Source organism: Crocodylus siamensis, chromosome 1, assembly GCF_052110815.1.
Source record: "Crocodylus siamensis isolate JL-2025a chromosome 1, ASM5211081v1, whole genome shotgun sequence".
NCBI classification, from domain to species: Eukaryota; Metazoa; Chordata; order Crocodylia; family Crocodylidae; genus Crocodylus; species Crocodylus siamensis.
Window position 1 is genome coordinate 163008882 of NC_143395.1, and position 12289 is coordinate 163021170.

At 41.7% G+C, this 12289-nt stretch overlaps 1 protein-coding gene across 11 annotated transcripts in view; it reads right to left on the reverse strand.

Annotated features, from left to right (window-relative positions):
* Positions 1–303: 303 nt before the first annotated feature.
* Positions 304–12289, reverse strand: part of XDH (xanthine dehydrogenase) — a 94100-nt gene continuing 82114 nt past the window's right edge. For 9 of the 11 annotated variants that reach the window (XM_090047408.1, XM_090047370.1, XM_090047379.1 and 6 more), the window contains 5 exons: positions 10910–11024; positions 10143–10208; positions 7761–7949; positions 6423–6590; positions 304–5184 (listed from right to left, as the gene is read on the reverse strand). In XM_090047408.1, the coding sequence (XP_089903534.1) occupies positions 5134–5184; positions 6423–6590; positions 7761–7949; positions 10143–10208; positions 10910–11024 (589 nt within the window). In that variant the 3' untranslated portion in view covers positions 304–5133. Of the gene's footprint in view, positions 5185–6422; positions 6591–7760; positions 7950–10142; positions 10209–10909; positions 11025–12055; positions 12170–12289 lie in introns of those variants that run through there. The other 2 variants (XR_016442346.1, XR_016442345.1) reach the window with 2 other exon arrangements.

Consider the following 12289-nt stretch of genomic DNA (forward strand, 5'->3'; position numbering starts at 1 on the left):
AAACAGACCTAAGCAGTTAATGGAAACCTGTCTGTCTCTTACATGGAAGCCTATCAACAGACATCATACCAGGTGACCTAACATCATTCTCCGCTAGAATATCACATTACAGAGATATTTTCTAAAGTGCAATTATTGTGTACAATGCTTTATAGTCTAGCAAGAGGGTAAGGTCCAGATTTTAAGAATACAGTTTTGGATGGGGAGCAATAGAAAATGAGTCAGGACATTCCCAGCTCATTCATAACATTAATTCAGGTATCCATACTCGGCCTTATTGAAAAAACACTGAGAAAGGTAATATTTGATTTTTTTATGTGCAGACTTTTATTTAGCTGTAGCAATATTAAGTCTTATGAAATTATGACTAGATTTGTCATTCCAGACAGCAAAGGGCAGTAGTGAGAAAAAAAATCATGCTAGGAGAATGGTTCTCAAACATTTTTGTGCTGGGGACTTATTTTTAAGGTCTGGGTCCTCCCTCCATTCCTGATGCCACTCTTTCCCTAAAGCAAGAGCAGTGCTCAGCTTCATTGAAGAATAATTAATAAAATGTTAAGACATCAATGAGACAAAATGAAAACAAAGTCACCTTTCTATGTTTATTATGTTCCTTGTCCTCTCCCCATAGTTTTGGTATCTCTGCAGATATGTTTCCTCGCCCTGAAAGCAGACCTCTAGGATGATCTCCCCTTCCTAAATCATGTGGATTTTTAATCCTTTTGAACTCACCTTGGTGTTTGCTCCCAATCAGGTTCCAGCATCTCATCCAGCTTTAATCACAATTAAATTTACAACAAGGAACATCCTGATGAGAAAAGACATAAAACAGCTGTGCTGGGGACAGCCTGAAACTTGTTGTTTTTTAGATGCTTACTCTGAAGAACCCAAATAGATCCCTGAACTGGGATATAGTTTACGGCAAGCACCAATGTGTAAAAATTGATGGATCAGGAATACTTTACCCCTTTGCCAGAAGCAGCTCTTTTGATCTGCACGCTACAGTTTGAGAACCACTCTAACTAGCTGGAACCAAACACTGAATATTTACAAAGCTTAAATACATACATCTGGCAGTAATTCATAAAAGTAAATCAGAGATATAAGTCCCCTTTTTTGACCAACCAAACACCAAATAGTTGTATTGATGTTGGTCATTAGGGCTGTGCAAAGCTTCAGTCACTGATTTGATTCGGAGGAGATTCAGCCCGATTTGGGGGCCAAATCTCCGGATCCAAATTGAGAGATCCATTAAAAGCTCTGTATCGATCTGGGGCATCCAAATCGCTTCAGAAAAGATTTGGGGATTCAGAGATTTGGATTAGCCAGGGACAGGCAGGCACAGCCAGGTGGCTGCAGGTTCTCCCACAGCTCCTCTAACTGTGCCTGCCTCTTCCCGGGTGGGGGGAGCTGCAGGAAAAGCCCCATGGCTGCCATGCTCAACCCCATCCCCCACCTGGCTCAGCCTCCCGGCACCTTAAAAAAAAAAAGGCCCCACACTCACCAGCTGCAGCAGTCATCCGGAGCCCGGCAGCGCTCATCCCCAGCAGCCCCAGCTCCCAGCGAGTCTGCAGCGCGCTGCCAAACCATGCTGCACACGCAGGTGCCAGGCAGGAGGGTGGGGGGGTAATCCCTGCTGCCCCCATGCTGCATGGGGGAGGGCTCTGCCATGAGTGCCCAGAGGCCCTGATCGCCACTGCTTCAGCCTGTGAGTACGGGCCTTTTTTTTTCCCCAAGTGCTGGGAGGCTGGGACTGGGCAGAGCAGCCATGGGGGCTTCCTGCCTCATGGGGGCTTCTCCCACAGCTGCCTCTGCGTGGGAAGAAGCAGGAACAGCTGGAGGAACCATGGGAGAACCTGTAGCCACCTGCTGTGCCTGCCTCTCCCAGGCCAATCCAAATCACCGAATCTCTCAATGCTAATTCAGCCTAATCAAATGCGGACAGTGATTCAAAAGACTGAATCAAATCACTATCTTCCAAATCACCCGAATCCAAATCAAATACTTCCCTACTCACACAGGCCTATTGGTCATATGCTGAATCCAAATCCAAAGGATGCGTGTGCAGAAATAGGCCCAGAGACAGCAGATGCTGATTCACTATCATTAGTTGCATCACAGTAGCACACTAAGGCCCAAATCAGAATCAGGGCCACATACATGTTAAGCATCACAAGTGCACTGTAGGGTGACAGTGTCCCTTCTTTATTGCATATACAATCTAACAGGCAATTCGTGAGTTCAGTATAATTCACAGAGGTTTGGCTTGGCAGAGGTAATACCCAGCTGATGTAATATTGTCCAGTATCCCCTGGCTACTGTTAGACATTCCCTTTGTTTTGTTTGTCTATTTACTACAAATAGATTAGTGCCGGCCTTGGACTAAGAGCACCTAGGAAACTCATGAGGTTGTAATGTCTTTTTTGCTTTCTATCATCTGTTCTAATTACAGATTTTGTGTTTTGAATCCATGCCTGTCCAGAACATAAATCCACTGACTCTAGCAGCTACTGTTGCAAATAAATGGTTTCAATTGTCCTCTCCCAAGCAGAGATTCTAAAATTTTGCCAATTTTCCAGGAGGAAGAACATTTTTCCCTAGGTTCCTCTGACTTTAAACATCAAGTGGAAAATAAACACATTTCAATTAAGAAAAAGCCAAAGTAGCAAACAGATCAGACACAAGATATAGGCAGTCCTCGACTTACGGCGTTTCTACTTACAGCGATTCGCACTTGTGGCGCTCTGCCATTTACACTCATGTTATTACTTACGGCGCTGGATCCTTGCGCTTACGGCACTACAGAAAAATTTACAATGAGAAAAAGAGGGCAGCAAAACAAACATCCCTGGATCAGTTTCTCAAAAAGCCATCAAGTGGCCCTAGGTCTCCCCAAAATCTCCCCAAAGAAGCCCTTCTGAATTCCATGACACTGATGAAGGTGTTCCTTCACCTTCTGATTAAATAAAATTTTGTGTGATTAGTTACTGTATTGCCGTTTAATCAATTTATATACAGTACACTTTAGAAAGCTTTGTACTGTACAGTGTATATAATTTATAGTTGATTAACCTGTTAATTTAAATACGATGTTTATAGTCATTTCTATAAAAAGTGGGCATCAGGCCCTTGGTCAGGAACATAACCCCCTATTATAACATTGTTTCTATGGGAAAATCAGATTTGACCTACATCGTTTTGACTAACAGCACCCTTTCCAGGAACATAACCTGCTGTAAGTGCAAGGACTGCCTGTACTTAGCGTCTGCATCTTGTGTGTACAACCTCCCTTTTTAAAATGATATACATGATGTTCATAGTATTTTAAGCTAAAGATTAGTTCTAGATATTTCAAAATGTTTACCTTGGAGTGCTTAAAACGTTAAGCTTGGTTTCATTGTGCAAGAATTTTAAAGTGATAAAACAGGCCAAATTCAAATTAGAATAAAAGCCTATTAGAGTCCCTGGAGTTACATCTGCTTATACTACATATGATTACAGCCCTAAGGAGTGAGAAAAGGAAAAACATTTTAATAGTGTCACAGAACTGAGAGATGACAGGAAAGTTTGCAACAGATGAGGAGGCACAGTGGCTGCATCTAAATAAGCAGCCAACTGTGTAGTTGTTACTGCACAGTCATTTATTACTTGCTTATCTGAGTACTAAGTGACTGCACAGTAACCAGTGTTACTGCCCAGTCTCATCACTGCACAGGTATTTTTAGATGCTACTGCACAGTAGCAAAACGCTGTGCAGTAACTCATTACTACTGTGCAGTAGCATCATCGTCATGGTTCAGGCCTGGCAATATTACAATGCTGTAGCAATGAGCTCATTGCTACTGTGCCAGAGCATCTCATGTAAATGCACCCAGTGTGTATCTGAGATCTAATACATGTAGGTGTAAGATGTTATGACCACATAAAATCAGTCTTTGACATGAAGAGTGACATTTGATGGGTGGGATCTGGTGGGCCAGAGTGAAGAGGGATACACCAGTCCATGTCTGGACTGTAAGAGAAGTTATGTATGCAAATTCCATTAATCCCAAAGTACACTGGAATCATGCATTAAACTATTTAATCAAACAGCTGGCACATTCAGGAATATTTATGCATCCCCCTAGCTTTACCAAAAACAAGTGGCTGTTTTTAAAAAAGATAGGGTTCAGGAAAGACAGGAGTGAAAACTGGTGTGTTTATCACATACAAAAGGTTGACTTCTTGAGGGCACTGAATTCTAGAAGGCAACCTGTTAATCCACAGTTGCCTTCTATTCACATCTAGATTATGCCTCATTGGTACAGTTAGCTTCCCTTATTATCCAAACCTATACTTCTTCTGTGCATTTCTGTTGTCCTCAAATCTTTTCCAGAAAAGAGGTATATGGACAGAAACTAGTCAGCACTTGCTGATAAACCTCACAGCATCTCTGGCCTGGTCTTCATTAGGTAAAATAAAAAGTACTTCAACATGTGCTAACTAACTTGTGCAAAATTACTTGAATAAACAATGCAGCTGTCATTTTAACACACCATCTGGTCAAACCCTCATGGGTTTTTCAACATGTGTGAAAATTACAACTTTCTTACCTAGACCCAGGTTTAAAACAGATTAGCTAACACAGATTGAAACCCACCTTTTTTCTTCTTAGTACGCATTATGGCCTCTTTAAGCAGATTAAAAAAAAACAGGGTCCTGCCTCACCCTTTTAGATGGGACAGTTCACCCGAAAAAAGGATGGTTCACTTGGATTCAACACATCCAAGTCTCCCCTGGTTTAACATATCTCTGAATCTCATAATTGCATTTAAAAAAATAAACACCTCTTCCAATATACTAGTGATAAGTATTGCTCTGATCCTTGCAGCAAACTTAAATGAACCTTGTAAGATTTTCAATTACACAGGCAGCAAAACCATCAATTCACTTTTCATTTACATTTACATCACAGCAATAATTGCCGCCAATACCCTTCCCTTAAGGAAATGATTCAACAATTGAATTAGAAAGCTTCATGAATCAATGGATGAGCCACATGAATACAGATTTCTCTCCTGCTTCACTGTTTCTCTTTTGATCCTGTAAGGTAAAGCCAGTTTCATGAGCAGAGTTTGTTCTTCATCTCCTCTTTTATGCCCTCACGGACCATGGCTTAAAGGTCCCTGGTTCGGCAGATGGACACTGTAAAGTTAAAAAAGGGAGTAAGTAACCACCTAGGGGCACACCTTGACTTCTCTATAAAGCTAGACTGATTGGCCCATTGGCAGCTATGGCAAGTGGACTTCAGTCTGTTGAATATCAGAGCTCAAAATCCCGCTCTTCCAGAATGTTGAACTATACATCAGATAGAGCTAGCAATGACAAGTCTGCAACAGGCTCTGGTACAGAAGATGATGCTAAATATACTAGGCATAATCCTGACCTCTTTACCTGGAGCTGAATGCTGCTCATCTTCACATGACAGATCATAAGCCACAAGTAGGATGACAAGGCATTAGCTCTCAGGGTGCTACCTTTCCATTAACTGCAATGAAGTTATATTTGAGTAAAGACCAGTGCCACAGTTCTGCAAGTTGTTAAGAGCCCCACTGAACATGACAGTGCTCTACCCAGGTCCTGGAATACACTCCTACAAATACAGGGTACTGACTGCAATGGGGTAATGCAAGGAAGCTGACTCAGCCCACATAGGCTCAGTTGCAGGATTATGGCCTACAGGAAGACTTAGAAGGAAGACTGAAGAGGTTTTAATATCCACCAGTAGTCATCAAGGCCTACAATTTTTTTATTTTCCATAACAGAGGTCCTTACTCTTAACAACAGGCCTGAGATATGTATTAACATTCATCAGGGTCTCAGAGATGAAGGTGAGGAACACCACAGGGATGCCAATAAATAAATATACCTTTATACTACAAAAAGCTGAAGTTACTGGAATCTGACCTATCCCCATTAGCTAATAAAGATTGGGGACTTTTTACAATTTACATGTATGTGTTTTATTAAATGGACTTGAGACACAGGCGGCTTCTAATCTTGTTAGACTGCTATTTTGATTTTTATCTCTGTTTAATTTTAGCACTTCCTTCTGTATAGACTATTTTTACTCCTGTTTCTCCATTTTCCAGATGAGATTCAGGTTAACAGTTTCTCCATCAATTACTGAAGTAAAAGAAGAAGCATTGTTGTTGTCCCTGGCAGCAATGAAAGCTCTTTGGAAACAGATTTGCATTTCTCTTTCAGTAACATTCAAAGTACTAGCCCAAAACCCTCCCAGCTGCCTAAGTAAAAACCTCTTTGTCTGATCACATGAGCACTTCCACGGTGCTTTATACAGGACCCCGGGTGGGCTGGTGGGACGGTGTTGCTGAACTGGACCATAGCACACTACAAAGCTGAAAGTGCCTTAAGTACTGTACCAGTTTGGTGAAGATGTCAACACAAGCATTTCGGATCCTCTCCGGGGTGGCAGGACTGTCAAGTCTGAATGGCTCTGTCAGGCCAGACTCTCTCCTCGCTGAGAAGATGGCATCTTTAATGGCATAAAACACGGAGGCAGAGAGGAACAGTGGGGGCTCTCCCACAGCCTGGGGAGACAGAAAGCAGGAGAGAATCAGATGAAATCTGAAACACACCTGTCAGAGCTGGGGTTGTGGGGCCCCTGGAAAGGAGGGAGGGAGGAGGAGGCTCCTGAGCAATCTTGTAAGCTCTTCTGCTTTCCCTCAGTTTCCTCTGTTCAAGTGCCTTCCTGCTAACAGCACTGTGCATGAATAGCAGTCATTGCTGAAAAACAACTTTACTGATTTGGCAAGAAGTTTCCCTGGGGCAGGAGGAAAGGGGAGAAAGGATGGACACCATTAGCTATATGCCAATATTTAGATTATAATGTTTTGGGGGTGTTTTTGGGTGTCCCCTTGAGCTAAGAATGCACCAGGCACTCTCTGAACATACGCTAGCATTGTATGTCAAACTGCAGACTACCCAATACCTATGGCATGGCCACCTATAGACACCAGTTGATCTGTCATGACATCTGAAGAATATTGCCAGTACGCTATTAATTCCTTTTGGTGGGTGCATCTATGCATGCAATTAATGTGCACAGATAAACCTTGTAGCTTATTGCTCCAGAGTTTATTCATGCACAGCATATGGAGCCCTGTCAGAGCAGCCCGGGCTGGCATGCAACCCGGGGGGGTCAACCTGCCAGCCCAGGACAGCTCTGACAGGGCTCCATGTGCTATGGAGTGGCTGGCTAGGGCATTAGGGTGCTTCAGAGGGCTAGCTAAGGCATGAGGGTCTACATGATTGCGAAGCAGGGGCTGGGAGCTCCTGGCTGCCAGAGCAGGGGGACATTGTCCCTGCCTGAGCTCCAGTGGCAGAGCCCACCCCTGCAACGGGTAGCTCCCAGGGGCAGAAAGCATTCTCCTGCCCTCTGCTACCCAGCTAACCAAGAGCACATTTGCTCCTGGTCAGGAGTCCACACGTGCGCTACTGCACAGTAAGTAATCCTGAGTAAATTTGCTACTTGCATTTGCAGGTAGCAAATTTACTCATGATTAGAGTCAATTACTACACAGTAAGCACCTGCATATGTAGATGTGGACACTTACTGTGCAGTAATTAGCTCTACTGTGCAGTCTTGTGTAGACACATCCTATTACCATTAATTTGGTTCCATTGCACAGGTCTTTTAACACACACAGTTTCCAAGAATGCATGGCTTACTAGTGAGTATACAGAGCCTCCAGAGATACCTTGGATGAATAAATTGCTTTGCTATTTGGACAGTTGCGGAGAAGAGACACATGAAATTCTGATGGGATGTCTCCAAATGCGGGAATCTTGTACATTCCAGGCCCCCGGGTATATAAGTTTCCTTCAGGTGAATAGCGCAGTTCCTCCAGGGTAAAGAGCCCAATGCCCTGTACAAAAGCTCCCTCTGTCTATAAAACGCATGGAAAAGAGAAGTTAAATTCTTCTTTTTTTCTCATTCATAAGAAAAACAATGACAAATCCAAATGGGACATTTTGCAAAGGGACTTTAACCCTGATATTGTAGGCAAATAGCCAGGTGGACAGAAGATTTTACCAAACAAAACTCGCTTCTTGCATATGGATATAACACTCTGCATCTGCACACCTCTTGTCTTTTCACTTGGGAATAACATTCTTCTTCTGCCTTCACCTTAAACTTGTCATGCCCTGCAATTTCCCTGCTATGGAGTTCCCAAGCCTGGCTTAGAAATTGTTCCATGTTCACAGTGTATGGAACAATTCGTACACACACACACATGCACACGCACACACAGAGTTTATGAGAGTGCTTAGGGATAAAAAATTGCTAGGGCATGTAAATATAAGATGTTTACAACCCCTAGCAATAAATATCTGATGTTTTTATGCAGGAGCTAAAATTGAATGCATGTAAACAGCTGTAGTAATGACTTCCTCTTAGGTAGGTTTAAATCTGAATGCAACTATGTATTATAGCCAATACTAATTCAACTTTTCAGTGCAGGAAAAGCATTCTAGAAGCTGATGATAACAGAAGGTTTCCCTAAAAACAAATTATTTTACTTATTTTATTCATATCAAAATAAAATTTCCCACTGCTCTGTTATATAGTAGGTCATTGGCAAAGATACCCAGAAAAACGTGGAGGTAAAGATAAGTGTCTTGATGGCGATTTGCACACCATAAGAATCAGAAAGGCTGAGGCTTCTTCAGTCACTGCTTAGATGGTATAATGATAGGATCCTCAGAAAAGCTTCAAACTTTCCAAAAATTCTACTGGACTTGAAAGTAAACATAACTTAGATGCCTAATTCACTTATGTGCTTTTGAAAAATGTGCCCAAAGATAGAAGAAAGATTAGCTAATGCTCTAGTAGAAAATTCCCAGATGTACTCTGGAACACAGAAGGATAGTAATGGAACTGCACAGTAACTAATGACAATAACGAAGGTTGGAAAAAGGGAAGTTAGAAAGGCGCTGGTTATAAAGACGGTAGAATCATTTTCTAGCGTATGCCTCATTCTCTTCACCAGCCCTGAACACCAATATAGAGAGAGATTGGGTGCAGGGATACTGCCTAAGGGCTGCAATGTATTTTGTGCTCCCTTCTTTCCTCAGGCACCACATTTTGGTTGACCCTCCAGCCATATCATCTCTCTCCCACAGAGCCTTGACAATAAATAAGAAAATCTCTTGGAGGGACATAGGCTAAGAAGATCCTTTGAACAGCCTCCCCCTCCTCAACCTCCATGACTCAAGATTGTAAGTCAGATTTTCCTTAATAGGATCATTTTTTCCTCACAAGAGACTTCACTCTAAGAGGGAGTCTTCCTGTAACCAAGATAGGGTCCTCTGATGCACAAGGATCATTTCAGCCCTACATCCTGCATCAGTATGAGTGGAATTATACTGTCCATGTTAACTGTTCACGGGTGAAGACCACTGTATTCAGCCATTCACTACGTGCAGACAGACTTCTAATCATTCAGCCAGCAGAATGCAGAAAATTCCTGAATTTATTGCCAGCAGTAATCAGAAAACATTACTCAGCTTATTACTGTACGGAAGACAGAAAAAAGCACTGCCCTTGATCAGGGAACTTACAAGCTAAGCTATTGGTCTAGGTTCTAATATCGCCCCTAGTCCATGGTTATCCGAGCTGTTTGAGAACTAATCCTGCAATTTTGATTCATAAACACAGTCTTTAATCATTCAAGCATTCCTAATGACTTTAATGAAATAATGACTTTGGTGGGACCAGAGACACAAAACTCAATACGTAAATGTCCTATCTCCTTCCCTTCCCTCATAAACTTTCTCTGAGTGCATTCCTCACCTGGGGCTAAATTTAGAAACACATCAATGTAATAATTAGCAACCACATAACAGTCTTCATGAACAACCCCTGGTCCAGACAAGATGGTATATTCTGCAAAAAGATTGAGTCTGTCGCTTCTCCAGTTTTGGAGATCAGTCATCAGCTAGACCAGGAGGTGTCTCTGGATAGCCTACAATGCTGTATTTGTCAAGAGGCAGTGGAAGGAAACAAGGGTTCCCTACAAATAGCCTACAGCAGCATAAGATCAAGCATACTGAAGTTAAATAGGTGATATATTGCTTACCTGTCCTATATCTATGGCTGGGTTCAGGCTGGTGCCAACATCCATAACTATGTCAGTGCGAAGGTTCTAAATATTAGAGGAAGTCAGGAACAAAGAAGAACAAAGAATATTTAAAATTGATCACTGTGACCCTGCGCTATGAGAGTCAACGTATCCAATGTCAAATGCCTTTTGGTCAACGCTCCTGTTTACACATACTTGTACGGTATATAATGACTTCACGCTAGGACTCATTAATTAAAAGGTGATCATCTTTTTAAAAATTAATAATGAGTCTTAACTTTAATTCATCCCTGAGGTAACAGAGATGAAGCCAATTACATTTCCTTGGAGATCTGTTTGACAAATTATGCATTAATTCTTGTCTCCTAGTAATCATTGCTTTGTCTCAAACACAATAAAGGGTAGGTTCAAACAAGCTGCCATTTTTTCCTGCTGAAAACTCTCACAGCCCTATTTGAATGATTAACTTGATACTCTGATCTCTTACTGCTGCTTTATGCTGGCACCTTTAATTTTACAATCTCAGATGGCTTTGCAAGCATTAATTGTGCGTCTCAGTTTTTCCGTGAGGTAGAAAATTTTCACTTTACTATGCTTTACAGATGGTTCCATTAAGAAACAGAAAGTAATAAATTAGCTCAAGGTCACAGAGCAAGTCAATGGCACAGCTGGAAATGGATGGACACCCAGGACTTGCTCCAACCTTTAGACATAATCCCTTAACCTAACTGTAAAGGGTTTTTTTAACCATCTATCCCACTTACCTTGTGGTCACCTGTCAGGCAATCTATCTCAACCTCAGAGCAAGCAACACCGTATGTGAAGTAGCAGAAAGGCTTCCCCTCATTTTTATCAAAGTCATATCCAAGGTCAGGAATTCTTAATAAAAGAAAAGAAGAAATTTCTGGTTCCATGAGCAGTCAAAATGAATAAGTTTTGACTGAAGCACACTGAATTTCATATAAATTGATTTTCTTACACTTCACTCATTTTTCTGGGTGTGGGCTAGAAGCACAAAGGAAAATAAGGAAATACAATCAAGACTAGCTTGCATTTCATGAACTTAAAAGGTCTCTCATGAAAGATCTTTATGAATTAATCTGATGCCCCAGGACCTCCACATTTATATTGTCCTTAACCATCTTTATCCCAAGACTACAATATCAAATACTTTATTTCAGAAACAAACTTGTGTGTGTCCTGGAACTGGTTAAATTTGGGGAAGAAATGAAATTGTTCCAAATAATAAAACTGAGATGTTCAGCACTTCATTTTTTTAAAAGTAATTCCCAGCAAACCCTTTGTTATACAGCCTTGACTGTTTATATTCTTTATTAATACTGACATCTTATTAAACAGTGAGAGACCTACTTAAGTAGAAGACTAACACATTTCACAGACACAGCAGAAATTGGCTCACATCATACATTTCAGAGCATTTATTCTCAGTATTGTGTTTAATGTTTTGTGACACATTCTGTGCCCCTTAGTGATGACACAGCCTTGTTTGCCTCTAAGACCTAAGCTGATTGATGGGACAAAAGTGCCATTTTACAGCTACACAAGAAACAATACGAACAAGAAAGTTTTTTAAATGTGGGAGTGAAATTGAAAACAAAAGGATCCGCTGGTGCACTGGAGGGCAGGATGTGACTTCAATTGACTGCTGAAAGCAATCATTAGCTTTCTGAAAGCAATAATTATCATGTTTGGGGCTTCTATAAGGGTCATATATCGGCCCCTTTTCTAGCAGGCATGAAATGCTCAATGGGCCATGAAATAAGCGTGAATGCAGGGGCCTGGGAGCCACAGCAAGTGGTACAAACTGAGGGAACAGACTGTGATCTCATATACACCTCGTTAATTTTAAATTAACTCAACAGAAGGCAGGTGTTAGATGAACTCCTGACCTGAACAGCTGGAAGTGAGATCTGAATCTGGCGCCATCTGTAGATCACAACTCTGCTTCACCAGGGATTCATCCTCTTGAGCCAGGAAGGCATTTGGAGATAGAGGTTCGACTGCTACAAACATCCTTCAGTTTAATTCTCATACAGGTGATGCATGCAACTGCTAAGAAAACTAGAGCAGCCCTAGCCTGGTCTAGGTGGCAGTATGTGTTCCTCCCAATAACCCTTGTGGTA